General features: G+C 30.7%; 1 protein-coding gene and 3 long non-coding RNA genes across 5 annotated transcripts in view; 1 reads left to right on the forward strand and 3 right to left on the reverse strand.

Moving 5' to 3' along the window:
- LOC114347943 (protein inturned) overlaps positions 1-9,655 on the reverse strand; it is a 27,069-nt gene extending 17,414 nt beyond the window's left edge. Inside the window, exons 1-3 of one of the 2 annotated variants that reach the window (XM_050659451.1) lie at positions 9,424-9,655; positions 7,291-7,555; positions 42-1,079 (exon numbers count right to left, since the gene is read on the reverse strand). In XM_050659451.1, coding sequence (XP_050515408.1) covers positions 42-1,049 — 1,008 coding nt within the window. In that variant the 5' untranslated portion in view covers positions 1,050-1,079; positions 7,291-7,555; positions 9,424-9,655. Of the gene's footprint in view, positions 1-41; positions 1,080-7,290; positions 7,556-8,742; positions 9,242-9,423 lie in introns of those variants that run through there. The other variant, XM_050659442.1, reaches the window with a different exon arrangement.
- LOC126890489 (uncharacterized) lies at positions 9,633-11,233 on the forward strand. Its single transcript, XR_007700338.1, has 2 exons — positions 9,633-9,909; positions 10,780-11,233. It is a non-coding gene; the product is annotated as an uncharacterized LOC126890489 (long non-coding RNA).
- Positions 11,234-16,262: 5,029 nt separating this feature from the next.
- LOC126890484 (uncharacterized) lies at positions 16,263-18,518 on the reverse strand. The gene is made up of 2 exons (XR_007700337.1): positions 17,290-18,518; positions 16,263-16,412 (listed from the first exon to the last, which is right to left on the reverse strand). It is a non-coding gene; the product is annotated as an uncharacterized LOC126890484 (long non-coding RNA).
- A 178-nt stretch (positions 18,519-18,696) lies between these two features.
- On the reverse strand, positions 18,697-21,503 carry LOC126890494 (uncharacterized). Its single transcript, XR_007700340.1, has 2 exons — positions 20,816-21,503; positions 18,697-19,821 (listed from the first exon to the last, which is right to left on the reverse strand). It is a non-coding gene; the product is annotated as an uncharacterized LOC126890494 (long non-coding RNA).
- Between the last annotated feature and the right edge of the window lie 169 nt (positions 21,504-21,672).

A 21,672-nucleotide genomic window follows, 5' to 3' on the forward strand; every position in this document is an offset into this window, starting at 1 on the left:
GATTGCACTTGAAAGGTTACAAAGCAACATTAAATACTTACCCAGTCTCTATAATCACTTGCCTCCAATTCTGATAAGGCATCATCTATCTGAAGCTGAGCCTCGTCAGGCAGACACAAAGTGGGTGCAACAGGCATCAAGTCCTCAAACTGACAGGGGCTGACTTCTTTTGCTTTTGATTCTAGGTTTTCCAAAGCCAGAGATTGTTGAGCTGTGCTCCACAAACCACTACTAAGAGTTCTTGCAAAAAATTTCGAAAAGAAGTGGTCTACTTGTGGGAGGTATTTTTCAGTTATGAAGCATTTGTCAATAGTTTCATAGCAGAATTTTAATAATCTAATTATTTCATTATTTAACAACAATATTTCTTGTTTTGAGACTCTGTTGTCTGGCAACATAAGGAGTAATAGGTTTTTTTCATAATTTGTGAACACTACATTTGTTAACTGACCATTACATTTAATGGTGGTCACTCTAGGTCTACTTTTTGTTAAGTCAAACAATAAATGATTAACTGTTATGAACATACCTCTGGAAGTCGCTAGAATATTTTTCTGTAAGGGTCTAGGAAAGCAGTATGTAACATCTTCATTATTTTGATTACTTTCACTTAGATTGTCTGTATTAATATAAACAACACCAACTGGATGATCACACAGAGCTTCAAAAAGCATGTGTTCTTCATCTGACTTGGTATTTAGCAGTTCTCTAACAAAATCAGATTCTATATTCAGTTCATTTATAGGGGGATCTTTTGTAACTTCAATTCCAGCAACTCTTTGTAACTTCAAAAGAACTTCATCCCTATTGATAAATTTTTGGAGAATGTCGTCTAAATTCTGCACATTTACTTCTATATTGTTGATACTTTTCAACCAGTCACCGATTTTTATGTTTCTTTCCTGTTTAGCTTTGCTGTCGTATGAAAAACCAGCAATCATTACCCTGTTTCCATCAGATAATGAGCTTACAATCAGTCCTAGTAAAGATTCTGCTAAAGATTTATCACTGCTGAGGTTGTGTCGGTTCTCAGAGTCTATTTCCAACATTACCTCTTTCTCCTCTCCTTCGTGTAGCTCCTGGAAATAAATGTATATTGGTCATTTCCTTATAAATCTATTGCACCATCAAATTGTGATGTTTTCATTTTCACACAACATTGCAGTATAGTTCAATATAGTTCAAAGATAGTAGATAATGTAAAAGAGCATGTAAGTTAGGTTGCATGAGAACCAAGTTAGGTTATTATTATTACTATTACTACAATTGTTGCTACATGATGGAAAATAAAAAAAAACTGCTATTGTTCACTAACAATACAAATTATTATTAGAGCTTAAGGAAGATTAAAGAGTATTTAAGAATACCAAGAAAATTAGCGGAACTGACTCAAATATGTGTGACAGATTCATATGCACAGGTAAAGATAGGAAACATAACATCTATGCCATTTAGTATAACATCAGGACCTAGTTATGAGACCCCTTATCACTGTTGCTATTCAATTTGGCCTTAGAATATGCAATAAGTAAAAGATCATCTGAGCTGACAGGGGGATTTGTGAATCAAGGATCAAAATTATTGATGGCCTTTGATGATGATCTAGATGCACGCACAAGAGCATGAATGAAGTGTTTGATGAAATATATGCTAGTAACCAAAAATCTAAGACCAAGAGTTAGACAGAACTTAACTATTAATGACCACAACTTCGAAGTAGTAAAAGAGTTGCTGATGATGATGACAACAGCAAAAATGTCATATGCATAACATTGGTTTAGAGGTTAGTATTTGTTTGACTTTGACTGAAACAAGTTGTCTTTCTATTGACTACTTAGTTATGTTATGATATACAGGGTGTCCCCGAAAATAGTGCGTTCCTTTAAGGTATGGATATAATACACAATTTAGAACAAAAAAGTCCTATAACATTTTTTTTGTAAAGTTAACCGTTTCCAAGAAAAAAATTACATTGTTCTCCATATAAGTGAATTTTTATTTTCATAAATTCAAATGACATGGCAACATGTTGTAGAAGAACCTGTTGTGACTGTGGAAATTTAACCTAATCCAACCCCTTGTTTATTTACTATGTGAGGTGTCATTTTTGGGGTTGTTGACATCAGTAGGTACCTACCTGCAAAATAATTATTTCTTGCTTTAATAATGTATCATTTTTGCTATTATCTGAATTAATTAAGGTTTTATAATTAAGAGTCGAAATTTTACATAAATTATAACTTTTACTTAAGTAACTATGGTTTAATTACTAAAATGTACATGCACCTAGGAAAAATTATTTGTATTTAATGCTTTTCTGAAATCTATTGAAATATGGAATAATTTTAAACGAATTGATAAAATGTCAATTATTATTTACAATAAGAAACACTTTATCTTTTTACTAAACTAGTATTATGTATTTATTAAGCTTTAAAGGTGTTGAATACAAGGCGTTTTAACTGAATTACATAGTTTACAGTTTAAATTAAATACAACAGACAACATTTAATAATTCTAATTTAGTTTTTTAGATTATGCTCGGACTATCAGTAGTTTGTTTACTTGTGATCTAAAATTAAATTAGATGTTTGTACTTAATTGGCAATCATTTTTATAATAAATCTAGTTATTAGTAATGCCATAATTATCTCAATTATGTAGGATAGTTTCTGCAGCATCAAAAATGCGTTCCTGGAATTCAGCTTCTGTTTGTATTTTATGTCGATTATCATACATTAACGATTTCAGATGTCCCCAAAAATACAAATCCAGTACATTGAATTCGGAACTTCGTTGGTGGTCACAGAATGAGTCAATTGCTGCCAATTCAATGATGAGGATAAGTGGTATCCAGAAGATTTTTCACAGTTCTGGGGCTCCGTCGTGAAGAAACTACATCTCATGTCGTGTTTGCAAATGCACTTTAAGAAGTACCAGCAAAATATTTTACAAGAAATTTATAGACCTCTCCATTTAGTGTTCTGGGTAATTCATAAAATATTGCACCCTTTACCCGTTCTGTATCCTTTACAAAGTAACTGATATAATATTTGTTTAATTCCTAAAATACCTACTTGGTAAGAAATAAGAACCCGTGTTGAGCTGCCTCCCCCCCCCCCCCCCACTTGCAAAAATCAAAAAACAAATAGCCCTGATTTATGAGCTCTCATATTCCGCAAACTAAAAATTATGAGCTCGTTCCACTGAGCAGGAATTTGATACATTAATGGGCTCACTACTTAAAAATAGGAATATTGAATTGGTTTTTGCGGCAGAATTACGAGCTATTTATGAGCTCTTGAAATTATATAGTTTCGATTTTTGAGCTCGTCCCCTTCACCCCCAAACAACCCTTTAATTGATTTAACTTAAGAGAAAAATGCTGAGGAAACTTAAAATATATCGTATTGCGGATATAATTCCTATAGCTTATATACTCTAAGAATAAACTATTAAATCACGTGCATTTCGATTATTGAGCTACAACCCCTTCGCAAGAAAACCACCCTATCTTCCCGGCTTAAGAGAAAGTTGTACTTAAAATGCATTAAACTAATTATTTGGCGACTACATATCATTGAATAATTTATAAGCTTCCAAATTACGCGCATTTAGATCAGTAAATTGCAATTTATTTTGTATAGTGCAGTCACTGAAGGTAAAAATCAACGATTACCTTCAATTTCGGTGAACCTTCATCGATTTTCACGAAAATTGGGCAGTTGTTAGAGGATACGTCAAGAAACAAAGGTGACATGGTACCACCTTGCGCCTTTACCCTGAGGGTCGATACCGCCCCTTCTCGGAGGTGAAAATTATTTTATTAAAAATAACTGCACAAATCAATAAAAGAACAAATTAAAAGCAAAATTTATTATATAAAGTTAATAAAATAAGTCAATACTTTTTAAGTTATTAAAGATCAAAGATTTTAATTATTCGTGAAAAAAAATGCATGTTATGAAGCGGTTTTTCGTAAACCACTGAAAAACTGTAAGTTTTTACAAAAAAGTTAATAGTAGTTTAATTCGTATAGCTTATATTCTAAGAATAAACTCTTAAATCACGCGCCTTTCGATTATAGAGCTACAACCCCTTCGCAAGAAAGGGGTTCGCAAAAAAGTTTTAACCTGGGGTATATGTCACCCCTTCTCGGGGGTGAAAATTACTTTATTAAAAATAACCCCACAAATCGAGAAAGCAGAAATTGTAAGCAAAATTTGTTATATAATGTGATTAAAATAAATCAATACTTTTTGAGTTATTAAAGATCAAATATTTTAATTTGTGTGAAAGAAAATGCATGCTTTAAAGCGATTTTTCATAAATAACTCAAAAACTGTAAGTTTTTACAAAAAAGTGTTCATCACTAAAATTGAAGCAAATAAAAAATATAATAAATTGCTTACTTGAAAAACCCTTTAATGTTAATTTAAAGTAAGTAATTGGTAATTAAATGTATATTTTTTTCTGCGACTGTTTAAATCTAAGGATTCAATCTTAAATAACGCGAAAGAAATACATTTTATAACACTTAGGTACTAAATACTTGTCAAAGTACTTAGAAATACCTATCAAAAATGAGCTCCAGAAAAAGTTGATAGCATCAAAATCCGCTCACCAATTTTCGTGAAAATGAATGGAGATTTACCGAAATTGAAGGTCATAGTTGATTTTTACCCTCAGTGACTGCACTATAGAAAGAAAATGGCAATTCAATAATTGAGATGCGTATATTTTGCGAGCTCATAAATTATTAAACGATATCTAGTCGCCAAATAATTAATATAAATTATTTTAAGTACAACTCTCTCTTAAGCCGGGAATATGGGATGGTTTTCTTGCGAAGGGGTTGTAGCTCAATAATCGAAAGGCGCGTGATTTAAGAGTTTATTCTTAGAATATAAGCTATACGAGTAAAACTATTATTAACCTTTTTGTAAAAACTTACAGTTTTTCAGTGATTTATGAAAAACCGCTTCAAAACATGCATTTTTTTCATGAATAATTAAAATTTTTGATCTTTAATAACTTAAAAAGTATTGACTTATTTTAATAACTTTATATAATAAATTTTGCTTATAATTTGTTCTTTTATAGATTTGTGCAGTTATTTTTTATAAAATAATTTTCACCCCCGAGAAGGGGCGAATTTCCACCCTCAGGGTAAAGGCGCAAGGTGGTACCATGTTACCTTTGTTTCTTGAGGTCTAATCTAACCACTGACCAATTTTCGTGAAAATCGATGAAGGTTCATCGAAATTGAAGGTAATCGTTGATTTTTACTTTCAGTGACTGCACTATACAAAATAAATTGCAATTTACTGATTTAAATGCGCGTAATTTGGAAGCTTATAAATTATTAAATGATATGAAGTCGCCAAATAATTAATTTAATGCATTTTAAGTACAACTTTCTCTTAAGCCAGGAAGATAGGGTGGTTTTCTTGCGAAGGGGTTGTAGCTCAACAATCGAAATGCACGTGATTTAATAGTTTACTCTTAGAGTATATACGCTATAGGAATTATATCCGCAATACGATATATTTTAAGTTTTCTCAGCATTTTTTTCTTACGTTAAATCAATTAAAGGGTTGTTTGGGGGTGAAGGGGATGAGCTCAAAAATCGAAACTATATAATTTCAAGAGCTCATAAATAGCTCGTAATTCTGCCGCAAAAACCAATTCAATATTCCTATTTTTAAGTAGTGGGGGGGGCTGCACTACAGTATCAAATTCCTGCTCAGTGGAACGAGCTCAAAATTTTTAGTTTGCGGAATATGAGAGCTCATAAATAGCTCATAAATTGTTTTTTAATTTTTGCAAGTGGGGGGGGGGGGCAGCTCAACACGGGTGAAATAAGAAATACCCGTTCTTTTGGTATAGAATAAAACTAGATAACCAATTATGCAAAATATCCAATGTCAATAACAAAATGCCAATAACCAAATTCTTGGTTTGTTTGATGTGAGGGGACGACCACGGACAGGGTGGAAAAATGTAAACACTAGACCCCTGCAGAAGTTGTTGATATTTACATTCCTTACCTACCAGATACAATTGACCTACAAACCTACTATTTTTAATTGACTATTTTTAAATTTTTGAATGGCACGTTGTTGCCAGACTTCAATTTGCATATCAAAATGTATTTTTATTTTTTGGTCAAACGGCTGAATTTAAAAAAAAATGTTATAAGACTTTTTTGCTCTACACTGTGCCTTCTACCTATACCTTTAAGGAACGCACTATTTTCGGGGACACCCTGTATAAAAGTGTTTTTATAACGTCAGTTTATATTCATATTATGGATGAAGCAATTCCAGGGCCATTTCGACCAAAACACTACAATGAAAATGCAGTAAAAAACAAGTTAGTACCTAGGTCACATTAGGCACATTTTGTCAGCAATGAAAGGGTTAAATATCTGGGGGTGATAATCACAGATGACAACTACATAGAAAAAAAGTCTCAGCAAGGATAGCTGCAGAGAGTAGAACATTGTACTCCCTATCATCATTATTAAGATCTTAGCTACTACAAAGACAATCTAAATTAAGACTGTATATGTAAATTATTTGTCTATTTGTTACATATGGAAGTAAAACATGGACTCTACATCAGCAGGAAATAAACCGCTGGTGTTTGAAAGGAAGGTTCTCAAATGATATTTAGCCCTGAAAGATATGAATTGACAAGAGAGTGGAAAAGGCACTGCAATGCTGAAGTGACTCTGTACTGTAAACATCGTCAGATATGTACAAGCTAACTGGATATGATGGACTGGTCATGTGGTAAGATCAGACGAAGACAGAGTGTTAAAGACAGTGTTTTTTTGAGAGACCAGATGGTAGAACATCAATAGGCTGCCCAGAAAAAGATGGAAGGATGGTGTTGAAGCTGATTTATGGAAGATAAATGGAAGCACAAACTCATAAAAGATGGAGGGCTATAGTGGATGCAGCGAAGACTCACCCTGCGTTGTAAAACCAGTCAAAAGAAGAAAAATTCCTAAGTAATTGTTTATACCGTAGGGATGTAGAAATGATATTAATGACATGCAACATAATTAAAAGAATATTATCTAGAGCACTTTAAAACTGCTACCAGGTATTTGAAGGACTTCTGCTATGAAGAATATATTCTTTATTATTATTCTAGTATACAGGAATATCTTGACATCAAAATTTGAGCATATCTCGACTGATTATAGAATTTAAAAAGAGAATAATGATATAAAGGAACAAAATAAAGTACATCACAAAACCTGTGTAGGTATATATTTACCTGAAACTTCACTTTAGAAGTATTTGTTTCACTAATATCCACTGATTTATGATTTTTCTTGCTTTTTCTTTTACTGTCTCGTCTCCGTAATAGTTTTAAAAACTTTCCCCTAGTACTTCGTCTCAGGTTTGTTCTAGTAAGTGGTTCTGATGTTGTAACTTTATTTATTTTACTGTCTTTATTCTGTACAACGAATGGATGGCATTCTATATATAACAACTCTCCAGTAAAGTCGTCTACGTAGGGTTCCCATTCTGGAATTGTGCTAAAAATTAAAATTACTTTTTAGGAATGTAATTTACAGGTATAAGCATAGACACTAATAGGAGACTAACAAGCAGGCTTTAGAAATATCAGATCGATGTCAGAACAAATATTTTAACATAAAAGAAATATGTGCTATCGTAGATTTTAAACAGGTTTATCATAAAATTGATGAAATATACGAAGTATTAAGACAACTAAAATACCAGAAAAACTAATCAAGCTAATAAGAATCATCTTAAATAAGACAAGCAACAAAACAGTATGGAACAGTCATAAATCAGAAGAGTTTGTAGTTAAAAAAGGACTTAGACAAGGTGACCTTCTATCAACAGTGTTATTTAATCTGGTTTTGGAAATAATTGTAAGGAACAGCAGAATAGAAACTCAAAAAGCAATCTACTCTAACGATCATCAATGCATGGCATACGCCAAGGACCTTACACTGCTGGCAAAATTGAATAACAAATTAAAGAGAAGATTAGTGAGAGAAGCAAAAAATTCAGCCTAGAAATAAATTGAGAAAAAACAAAATAGATGGTGCTAGAAAACACAGAAAGACAACCTGAACTTATGCTAAAGTTAAAACTCAAAAGGATGACAGTTTAAGAAAATTATTAAAGTCAAAGTATGTATCGAGAAAGACAAAAACCAGAATATACAAAGTGATAATAAGAGCAAAAGTCACATATGGATATGGGATCTGGGTGCTAAATAAAACAGAAGAAGAAATGATAGAATGGTGGGAACGGAAGGATCTGAGAGCTATTTTCAGGGGGAAAACATGGAAGACGGTTGCACAAGGCAAGGAAGAAGGTACACAAAGGCACAACGAATCAGGTGGGAAGGTCATGTCGAGAGAATAGATAGGGCAAGAATGCCAAAGAAGATACTGCTAAGAAGCCCAGTTGGGACAAGAAGATGAGGTAGACCAAGGAAAAGATGGCACAAAAAGTTTCAGGAAGATATAGGATCTATGGACATTACAGACTGGAAAGTGAAAAAGAGGATACAGTGGGGAACCCTAGTGCAGCAACTTTTACTTAGACATTAAATAAAATTATATATAAGACATTCGTATATACTGTCATGTGTATTATGTAAAATTGTAAATCCCTAGGTCTACAAGGCCTGTAGAGCATATTAAATAAATTTAAGAAAATAATGGCTAAACAATTAAATAACAACCTGTCTGAATCAGAATAAGAACTGTTACTTGATTCTTCAGTCCATTCTTCATCTGTGACGGTAGCAGTACTTCCACTACTATTTAAAACAGTATTGTGAGATCCTAAAAGGCTCTGAGATTCCATAGAAATTTTTAAATAAAAGTAGGTGAAAATTAGTAATTAATAATCAATATATTTAGCACAGTTTGTAAACAACACTTAGTTAACAAGAATACTGAATAGAAAATTTGAATTTTCTTTCAAAATAAATAATTTTATTATGATTTTGATTGTTTTCTTTTACTTTACAGGTGACCTCGTGTTGTCGGTTGTAGTGGTCGTGTTGAATGTCATTTTTCATTTTTATAAATACACTCGTTTCTAGATCCTGACCCGAATATTAGCGGCGTGTAATTTGTGTTGCCTATATAAACTTTTGAATCGCGAAACGGGCCTGTTTATTATCGGTGACATAACGAGTGATCCACAATTATTGGGATCAAAGCTAGCCGTGCAAAAAATTACGTATGTCTTGTTTTAATCTGAATTTATATCATTGATTTATCAATTAATTTTTATTAACATTATAAAACATAAAAAATCAGCCAAAACCAGAACTTTAAACAAAAATAAAAATAATTAACAAAATTATAAGTAACAATAATAAATAAAACCAAACAAGATCTCTACATAACCTTACTTTTCTTGTTAAGTTGACGGACACTGCAAAGTTGACGTAAACTGGAAAATATATCTGAATTAAAAATAGACATGCATTGTATAGCTATCTCTGTCGTTCAGAGCCACCTATGGTGACAATAATTTTGGATCACACGTTATTATGTAGTTCACTATTGGGATAAACCGTAATCGTACCCCCTCCTAACTGCCAAAGTGTCATGGCCGCCGTCGGGACCTATTGTGCTGACATTTACAATGTTTACATATAGAAAAGTTTGTTTTTTTCTGCTTATAATGCCGTTTTCTAAAGATATTAGTGAACAAAATCGATTTGCTAACAATATTTAATATATTTTAAATGTGCTAAAATTGGATTCAACAGCAAAAGTCGCATAAATAACATATAAATAACGAATTTGTTCACCTATTACAAATGGGGTTATGTGGTTGTAACTGTTTATTTTGGGAATAAAATGAAAATGATCAATTAAACGACTGGAAAACTGTAAGTATTACAATTAAAACATGTTTATCCTATCACAAGAGTTCACTTCATTTTAAGAAAGCTAATTATTATTATACAATAGACATTTATAAACTGCCATGTACTTTTAAGGTTACTTTTGATCTGTTTTCAAAGCTTATGATTAAATGTTACCTCTTTATTAATTAGATTTGCCAACAAAAGATGCATGATTAAGGCCAAATGCAATTCCTTTGCTAAAGTCATAAAAAAAGTACCAATACAGTTAAAAAAATTATTTTAAAAAGGTCTCTCAAAAGACATGAAAATATACAACAACTCAAAAAACTAGAGAATGTAAAGAAAGCCAGGTTATTGGAAATGGAATTCCTGTTTAATTGAAAGCCAGTAAACTATCCAAGACTTTTCAGAATCAAATGTGTCAACTTGTAAAAACGATTCTTCTGAAATTTTTAGTAAAAACCAGATTATCCTCAAGAAAAATTCTGTTTAAGTGAGACTCAAAGTCATATTTGTGAATGTGTCATCTTTGAATGAAACAATTTTTTTACCTAAACAATTAAATGTATGGATCTAATTAAAAACAATGCTGAATCAAGTACAGTTACAGAAATACAATCCTTTGAACTTCTAAATGTGATTGTTGAAAGTGTTGAAATAGCTACTGCATAGGGATTCGAAAGGGATAGACTTGTTATGAACGCACTTGATCATGTACTTCTTACTGTTATAAAGTTGAAACAAAACTTATTTTATGCTTTTTTAATCAGTCACTTTTAATTGTGTATCAACTTTACGTGGTACATCGTGCAAAAATTGCTAAAAATGCAAACATTATATTTATTTTCTGTGTTACATTGGATAGTATGATTGAATGTCTTCCTCTTTTAGATAGTGAAGTGAAGAACATCTTGAAGTTCCAATGATGTTTCAAGATGAGGTAAATCGAAATAATTGTATGTGAAGGACAGAGAATATGAAGAAATGTTATTGCTGCATATTTAGTGTAGTGAAATACAAACTTCAAACATTATAATATATTTTTTGATTTCAAACATTTCATATGATTATGAAAGAACATCTTTCTTTTTAAAACAATGAAGAAGTGAAGAACATAATAAAGTTCCAACGAAAATGATTCCAGATGAGGAAAATCGAAATAATGGTTGTATGTTACATGTATAGAGAATACGAAGAAATGTTATTGCTGCAAACTTAGTGTAGTGAATTAAAAACTTATTGTCAAATACAAATCAATTTATTTCATACTTTTATAATATATAGTGATATAATTTTATATGTGTTCAAATAAAAATATTAATAAATAAAATACAATAAACACAAATCATGTATATCTTACAATGAATTACAAAATCAAAAATTAATTACAAAAATATCAAAATAAATCTAAAATATTAAAAAGTTACATATAATTTTTATAGTACCTACATACTTTGGTTGGTACTCTAATAATTTGGAGATCCATTAAAGTTTGTAGATGGAAATTGCAGGTATCTAAAAAATATAATAATATAAAGTAACTCAACAATCTCTTTTTAATTAGGGTAGCAGTTGATAAAGATGACCCTTGCTCGGGAAATCAAATGTATCTAAAAAAAAATTAAGTAACAGCTTTCTAACAAAACAATCTTAGCACTAAACGGAAACAAAGATACTGGTAAGTATTAAAACATTTTTTGAAAAATCTTTCTGAAAGTGAAAATAAAGACTACTCTCTATGGGAACAACTAAAACTGGGCATGCTTTACAAAAAAATGTATCCAGAACAAACTTCTTCTCTATAAGGCAATACTACGACAAGTCTGGATGTACAGGATTTAAATCTGGGGAACTGCCAGTAATACAAATATGCAAAAACTATTAAGATTCTAATCCGAAGTCTTTTATGATGTCCGATGTTTTTAGTACCACTACCAAATATCATGCTAAACTGAAAATTATAGGGTAAAAATCTGTCTGATCACCCAAACTTTTAAAAGCTGGATGCTTATCTGATCTAGTCCAGAGGCTGGTTTCGGTATTGCAGCTATAAAATACTTAAATAGTAAGCATGGAAATTTTTATTATGGTCCGCCTTGAGGCAAACTAGGGCACTAGAGGGTTAAGAAAAGTTACAGATCTCTACACCACTGGGAAGTAGATAGTAGTTACTAATTTGTAAAAAAGTCAGAAATATGGTAATGTAGACTAAATTAATATAAATATGTAAAGAGTTCTCACCCCTGAGTGTAGTTCCCACTGTGTCATTTTTTATATCTGTCATATTGTTATAATGATAACAGATTGCATTAAAGTTAAAATAAAAAAGAATTAAAGAAGTTCATAAAAATATTCTATTTTTGAAAAAATATTTAAGTGCTTAAATACTTTTTTAGATAAAATATACATAAAATTTATTTTTTCTACAACCGTGTTAAAAATGCAACTTTCAGCACTCTATACCAGCGTTAAAAACGCTACCTTAAGGCACTAGTGCTTTAAAAATTTTATGGCACTGCAGTTCGTATTGACTGTATTCGCGGTGTGCAAGTACTTGGAAAGGGAAACGAGAAACGACCGTGCGCGAGTCGCGGAGAAATATTGCATCTATCTTAAATAATTCATATTGTCAATTGAAATTGTCAAATTGACGTATATTTCATACCTTCTGTCATTGACGCAGAAAAATTATATATTGCTCCACAATATTGATATGATATGCAATTATTATATAAAGGTAAATTTAATTAATTGTATTTTGCTTGCAGTACTGCATTTTAATAACTGATTTTATTTACTACATACAATTGTTTACGTTTGCTAAACATAACCTGCATCTTATTTTTTATTCTTATTATTTTTTTGGACTATGGTCTTGACAATTATCCAGCAACCAGGACTAATATAATTGGCCAATATAATTAAAACTGCGAATAAAAGTACAGAGCGTAGAAATAGAGGTCGCTTTGCCGAACTTGCACGGTCCCAATAGGCAATTTTGATGTAATGTCAAAAAAATATAAAAATGGAATGTCAGTTCAAGTAATAGTTATTTATGATATAAGTGTTAAAAGTACACATTTAAGGCACGCATGTGAAAGTTTGCAGAATGAGCGATAGCGAGTTCTGCAATTCACATGAGTGCCTTAAAAATGTACTTTTTAACACGCATATCATACAATATTTTTTCTACAAACGTAATTACAGGACAATATCTACAAAAACTTTTACTTGAACTTGACTGACATTCCATTTTTATATTTTTGTGACATTACATCAAAATTGTCTATACGGTCAATACGAATTGCAGTGCCATAAAAATTTTAAAGCACTTGTGCCTTAAAGTAGCATTTTTAATGCTCTTATGGAGTGCTAAAAATTGAATTTTTAACACGGCTGTAGAAAAAAGTTTTTGTAGATATTATTCTGTAATTACGTTTGCAGAAAAAATATTGTATATGTGTGTTAAAAAGTACATTTTTAAGGCACTCATGTGAATTGCAGACTTTCACATGCGTGCCTTAAATGTGTACTTTTAACACTTATATCATAAATAACTATTAAAAAACTAACAGAAAATAGTAAAAATATTTGATTGAGCATAAGTAAAAAAGTCACTCTCTCAACCAATAAACATTTGTGATTAAAATTAATATACTTAATTGATTATAATATGAATGTGTTCTTGTAGAGTTTCATATAATAATTTCCATTTGACTAAAGAGACACAAGCTGGAATACTTAGGTCAATAATACTTAGGTATGAAACACCCTAAAAAATATGAACTTTTGCATTTGATAATTCAGAGAAAGATCCAAGGTAAATGTGGTTCTGGTAGAATCTCACAATCATAGCTGAACAATCTAAGACCATAGTATGGAAAATCGACTCCATCATCATTAGTTAGAGCTGCTGTCAATAAAGCCACAATAGCGAATATGGTAGCCAATATGATATCCAACAATTGATAACAGTCATGGAACTAAAAAATGTATTATTTCAAAGTGTTTATGGGATAAAATTAGTAAGAGTGACATGATACCTAACAAAAATTTGATTCAGAAGATTTAACATAAAACTTGTAATTCTCTTATACTAAACTCACAATAAAGATGCACCAGAAATAAACAACCCAAGACATGTTGAATGATACAAATAGCACTCCCGAATCATGATTTACAATGTATAAACTTTGTAAATCATGATTTGTGAGTGCTCCTCATAACATTCATCATGTCTTGTGTTTGTTTCTTTCTAGTGCATCTTTATTGTGATTTTAGTATTATAATTATATACAGTGTGTCCACGGTTGGGGTGCCCAAGAGGAAAAACTTTTTTATTTTCAATTTTAGCGAAAAATGTCATTATTGATAAAAAGTTTTGCTTGTTCTAAAACCCCATAAAACGAAATAAAATTCAAGTTTTTTAAATCCTGCTTAATTTTGTAGCCAATTTTATGTAAATCCCTATTTTATGTAAATTTTTGCACTAAGTTTGAAATCTTAACAATAATCTAGTGTTGCCAAGCCACAATGTAGCTTAGTAACTATCAACTTCGATAAATCATTTGCGAATTGTCAATTTTTTTGACAATGTTAAGCTATCAATAAAGAATTTATCTTGTGATAAATTTCATTATTAAAATTGTTGTATTAATAATTATTTAATTAATAAATAATTGGATGATTCAAGGAGAACGACAAAGTCTGGCTTCGTAATCCAGAGAAGTGAAAGGGTTGTTCTCCCAAGTTATTATTGTTACAATTTCGAACTTAGTGCAAAAATTTATAGGGATTTACATAAAATTGGCTATAAAAATAAGCAGGATTTGAAAAACTTGAATTTTAGTTCATTTTATGGGGTTTTAGAACAAGCAAAAGTTTTTATCAAGAATGACATTTTTCGCTAAAATTGAAAATAGAAAAGTTTTTCCTCTTGGGCACCCCATCCGTAGACACACGGTATTACTATTTTTATAATAAAAAGATTATAATTTATAAAATGTGATGCTGTATATGATTTCAAATATTAATCTTTTCTATTACCATACAAAAAAAATATTGCCTTTACTCAAAAACATTTTATTTATCATAAAATTTTTAAAGATATATTTAAAAAGTTCATAAATATTAATATTAATTTATACAAAAACATTAAATATTTTAGTTTTACTGGTTTATGGCTGTAAGGTGTCTCTGAATATTTTTCACTCTTTTATAAGATGTTTCGAAAATTGAAATATCTCTGAAAGTTTTTAATATTTAAAATCAGTTTTCATAAATTTATCATCGGTTAATATTAGAGATCTTAAGTTCACAGTGGCACAAACAACTGAAAATATCTTCTGCAAGTGGAAGAAGACTAACATACATTTTACATACATTAATTGTTTTTATTTATTTGGTTGGATCTATCTATGTGTACTCAAGCTTTAGCTATCTTCATTGTAAGAATTTTAAGTTTAGCGTGATATTTGGTAGTGGTACTAAAAAAATCGGACATCATGAAAGACTTTGGATTGGAATCTTTGTAGTCTTTGCATATTATGTGTTACTGGCAGTTCCCCAGAATTAAATCCTGTACATCCAGACTTGTAGTAGTATTGCCTTATAGAGAAGAAGTTTGTTCTGGATACATTTTTTTGTAAAGCATACCCAGTTTTAGTTGTTCCCATAGAGAGTAGTCTTTATTTTCACTTTCAGAAAGATTTTTCAAAAAATGTTTTAATACTTACCAGTATCTTTGTTTCCGTTTAGTGCTAAGATTGTTTTGTTAGAAAGCTGTTACTTAATTTTTTTTAGATACATTTGATTTCCCGAGCAAGGGTCATTCATCTTTATCAACTGCAACCCTAATTGAAAAGAGATTGTTGAGTTACTTTATATATTTTTTAGATACCTGCAATTTCCATCTACAAACTTTAATGGATTTCCAAATTATTAGAGTACCAACCAAAGTATGTAAGTACTATAAAAATTATGGGTTACTTTTTAATATTTTAGATTTATTTTGATATTTTTGTAATTAATTTTTGATTTTGTAATTCATTGTAAGATATACATGATTTGTGTTTATTGTATTTTATTTATTAATATTTTTATTTGAACACATATAAAATTGTACCACTATATATTATAAAAGTATGAAATAAATTGATTTGTATTTGACAATAAGTTTTTAATTCACTACACTAAGTTTGCAGCAATAACATTTCTTCGTATTCTCTATACACGTAACATACAACCATTATTTCGATTTTCCTCATCTGGAATCATTTTCGTTGGAACTTTATTATGTTCTTCACTTCTTCATTGTTTTAAAGAGGAAGATGTTCTTTCATAATCATATGAAATGTTTGAAATAAAAAAATATATTATAATGTTTGAAGTTTGTATTTCACTACACTAAGTATGCAGCAATAACATTTCTTCGTATTCTCTGTCCTTCTAACATACAACCATTATTTCGATTTATCTCATCTTGAAACATCATTGGAACTTCAAGATGTTCTTCACTTCACTATCTAAAAGAGGAAGACATTCAATCATAGTATCCAATGTAACACAGAAAATAAATATGTTTGCATTTTAGCAATTTTTGCACGATGTACCACGTAAAGTTGATACACAATTAAAAGTGACTGATAAGAAAGCATAAAATAAGTTTTGTTTCAACTTTATAACAGTAAGAAGTACATGATCAAGTGCGTTCATAACAAGTCTATCCCTTTCGAATCCCTATGCAGTAGCTATCTCGACACTTTTAACAATCACATTTAGAAGTTCAAAGGATTGTATTTCTACTGTACTTGATTCAGCATTGTTTTTAATTAGATCCAAACATTTATTTGTTTAGGTAAAAAATTTGTTTCATTCAAAGATGACACATTCACAAAATTATATTTATATATATGACTTTGAGTTTCACTTAAAACAGAATTTTTCTTGAGGATAATCTGGTTTTTACTAAAAATGTCAGAAGAATCGTTTTACAAGTTGACACATTTGATTCTGAAAAGTCTTGGATAGTTTACTGGCTTTCAATTAAACAGGAATTCCATTTCCAATAACCTGGCTTTCTTTACATTCTCTAGTTTTTTGAGTTGTTGTATAATTTTCATGTCTTTTGAGAGACCTTTTTAAAATAATTTTTTTAACTGTATTTGTACTTTTTTTATGACTTTAGCAAAGGAATTGCATTTGGCCTTAATCATGCATCTTTTGTTGGCAAATCTAATTAATAAAGAGGTAACATTTAATCATAAGCTTTGAAAACAGATCAAAAGTAACCTTAAAAGTACATGGCAGTTTATAAATGTCTATTGTATAATAATAATTAGCTTTCTTAAAATGAAGTGAACTCTTGTGATAGGATAAACATGTTTTAATTGTAATACTTACAGTTTTCCAGTCGTTTAATTGATCATTTTCATTTTATTCCCAAAATAAACAGTTACAACCACATAACCCCATTTGTAATAGGTAAACAAATTCGTCATTTATATGTTATTTATGCGACTTTTGCTGTTGAATCCAATTTTAGCACATTTAAAATATATTAAATATTGTTAGCAAATCGATTTTGTTCACTAATATCTTTAGAAAACGGCATTATAAGCAGAAAAAAACAAACTTTTCTATATGTAAACATTGTAAATGTCAGCACAATAGGTCCCGACGGCGGCCATGACACTTTGGCAGTTAGGAAGGGGTACGATTACGGTTTATCCCAGCCTTTTTTCCGCAATAAAACTAGCATTTGTTTTAAGCTCTATTTTATTCTTCCAAGAAATAAAGTCATCATGGTTGGAAAACTCTATTGTATCGTATTGCATAGGAATTGAGAAGTTTCATAAGTTGCATGATAATTACAATTACACAGAGAACATTTATGTTGAAATGTTTTAGTTTCTGCAGAAACTAATACATTTGTGTGCACTTTTTTGACATGAAAGTTTAAACTTGACTTATATCTAAATTGTTTATCACAATGTGTGCACTTATAGACATTGCCTCTAAGCACTTTTAAAGGGGCAATTGCATCCAATTTGTCGGGATGCGAACTTTTTACATGTCTTTTTAAATCATGTTTACATTTATACACTTTTCCGCATTGCACGCACTTATTAATTCTTTCCACACCGAACATTTTTGTTGTCAAGAAAATGAAATACCTACTCAAAAGCAAACACAAACACAGAACTGTGAACAGTAGAAATGATTGAATCGGAAAATTGATCTAACAGCTTCACTGTTCAATTGGTAATTATACAAAGAGTCTACATTCTACCACATCTAATACTATTTTAATATTAAATATTATGCTACCGCAGTAAATATCGGTTTTTATTATCACTAAATGGTCTTTTCAGCGTTTTAAATAACTCAAAAGAAAATGCCCATTTCATTGATTCAAGTTTATATAAGCAAGAAGGCAACCCAAATTACACGCCGCTAATCTTCGGGTCAAGATTTAGACAAAATAATAATTTTTACTGTTGTGACTTGTGGATGTCAAAAGTATGGAAATTAATTATTATGGATAACAAAACGACGTGAAATTTGCTTTACAAACAGCACAGCACATCAAAATGTGACATTGACATTACTGAAAATGTGGGTTGTGGGTCAAGGTTCATAAATAGACAGGTTGCATGGTAACTTTCCACCAATCAGCGTCGAGAATCTAATGGCGGGAGTGACGTCACCCAGAATGCTGCATTCAAATTCATTCACTTCACTCATTGAAATGAACTCGGAAAGTAGGAATGTATTGAAAATGTGTATATTTAAAAAAATACGTTTGGATTTTTAATAACTATTTATTTCATATATTCGTTAAAAAATGTGGTAGATACCTGTAGAGTTACAAAAATCATAGAATATAATTGCAATTAAATATATGCAGTAGAATAGCATTACTACTTAATTAAAGCAGAAGGAGATTCTTTCTTGTGTATATATGGGACTAAGGCCCGGTTGTACAATCGAGGTTCAACTCCGGCTCAGCGCCATTACCGAGTTCAGGGCAAGAAGTGCGTTGTACATACAAAGTTTAAGCTTGAGCTCGGTTTAAGCCCGGGTTCAGCTGAGCGGTCGATGTTCGGCGGTTTAACGCTGGTTCAAGCATTTTTAACCTCACATTTTTGTCATTTGTCAACGGAAATCATAATATTTACACCTTAAAAATGAACCTCATTGAAAATTTAACTAATAATGAAGATTTTCTGGAAATGGTAAATATTCTAGAAGGAAGGAGAACACAGAAACAGTGTAGGTCTAGAGAAAATCATTTTGAAAATGGAAGGATAATGCATTATGCATTGTTGCAAAGATTTTGGATATCTGTTCACTGTTCACTATTTGTATGAAACTAGTATTGCTCATAGAATAAAAAATCGAACAGATAGGTAAGAACGAGAACGAAAACAAGTGGCAAATTTGTTATTGACATTTCAAGAACCAAGCTGTATCTTCTAAGAACATTGTTTTTATTGCCTTAAATTAAGGTTTTGTGCAGTGAAGTGGGCCCATATCACTGGTTTTAAGCAACAGGCTCCTTTTTGCAACTTGTGAATGATTTTGAAGCAAATGTAGAAAACGATTTTGTTAATTTATTAAATTAGATGTACATAATTTATTAATAAATCTTAAATTAATTATATTTGTACCATGCTTATGTAGGTACATATTATCACTTTATTTAATAATAATTACAAACTAATTTACCTTCTAAAATTATTTAAATTACCTACCTACTTCCCTAGAATAAGGCAAATATTAACATTTTTGAGTGAATTTGAAATCATAGCTGTAAACAGTTAAATATTTATGAGAAGAGAATGTGAAGATTGAATTAGTATCTTCTTTGGTGATAGTGGTTACGGAGTCAAGAAAACCTGATAACACCCTTACGCAATCCTTCATCACAAGCTGAAATTTTATTTAATGAGGCACAATGAGAATGCAGAATGCATAGACACAGTTGAATGGGTCTACCGAATAACAATTGTTAAGTGCCATGTGATTCGTTTTTAAGAAATCGAACAAAAACTGTTAAAATTGGAATATTGGTAAATTTACACATTTAAGGGTTAGTTATTAATACAGTTTGTAAATAACTGTACTGTATTACTAATCCTTTTTAATGGCATGGACTATATGTCAATCAGCCAGTCAAAGCATGACGAATATATTAAGAAGAATATAGGTACATTTAAAGACCGTAAAGTCCATAAAATATCAATGACGAAGAAAAGTTAGTTCAGTTGAGATGTAATTTAAGTACTGAAATTAAACAGATGGTACTAAGCTGAAGTAATTAATTACTAATCCTTAAAATGTATAAATTTACCATTATTATAATTTTAACAGTTTTTGTTCGATTTCTTAAAAACGAATCACATGGCACTTTTATTCGGAAGGCCCATTCAATTGTAATTGGAACATCAATGATACACAATATTGCAATGCTTTTTAATAACCCTTTGCCCATACTACATAAAGAAGAAGAAGTAGCAATAACATTAGCCAAAATGTAGTAAATCTAACTGTCTATAGTCTAGAGAATCATGAGAAGTACAATTTGTCAAACGTAGGAGGAGGTTGAAAATCTTATGCATGAATACTTTGTTAATTTAGAAATTTAAACTAATACATACAACAACTATTAGATATTTATAAAAATTTCTTACTATCTGCTACAATCAATGGCTTTGATAAACTTCTTTAAAATTTTGGGGGTTATTTGTTTCATTCTATTTTGTACAATTCTGCTTTATTATTTGGCCAAAGATACCAATATTTCTTTTTGAGAGGTGAAATTGGAAGGCTTTTTTGCGTCCAGTGTAGAAAAAAACACTTATATAAAAACAGTTTTTTACAAAAAGAAAATAAACGCATTGCAATATCCTAATACTTATAATACCTATTCAAATGGTCTGTTCACAAATTTAACGTAGGAAATTGATTAAACTGATAAACTAAACGATAGAAAATACCGATTAAACTAATAACAGTAATAAAAGAATTATATTGACAAAAACCAAATAATAATACATAAATGGCGGGAAAATTTATGTCGAGAATTGACGGGAATTGCTTTGAATACGCATGCCTTACGTTGCCAACCTTACCAAAATTTGTATGAACCTCGGCTTAACTGAACTCGGCATTGAACAACCCGAATGAAGTTAAACCGACGCTCAAAATTGAACCCGGTTCAACTAAGCCATAGCTTAAGCCGCCAATGTACAATCGGGCCTAAATCATTCAAATATCCTAGGTATATTAATAATGGGTTGAATACAATTTACTTTTTTAAATGATTTTGAGTAGGTATATAATAATTTTGAATTGGGGATACTGATACTGCATGTAGTACATTATTGTAAATTCCTCCTAACATGTAAACCATGGTGAAAAAGAGATTCAACTAAAGATTTATGTATCAAAATTAGTAGTTTTTCCCTTAAGTTTAACATAAGAGCATCTGATTACGTTAGGTATAATATCTAAAACTATTAAAACCATAGATTTATAATACTATAGATTGCGCCTTACGATCTTAAAATGGGTGACGGTTGCGACAGAGATGAATGAGCCTATTTGGTCGGTAGTCTCTTTCTAATTTAAGGGGAGTATCGACGACGTCACTATCCTACTCGGTCGTCGAGTATTTTAGATGGTTTGACAGTTCGAGCGGATGGCGACGAGAACTGGTCGTTTGTCTTCGGACGTGGATAATCCTGGTTCGAATCCCATACCAATCTTTACTTTTTTTAT

Source organism: Diabrotica virgifera, chromosome 1, assembly GCF_917563875.1.
Source record: "Diabrotica virgifera virgifera chromosome 1, PGI_DIABVI_V3a".
Lineage (NCBI taxonomy): Eukaryota > Metazoa > Arthropoda > Insecta > Coleoptera > Chrysomelidae > Diabrotica > Diabrotica virgifera.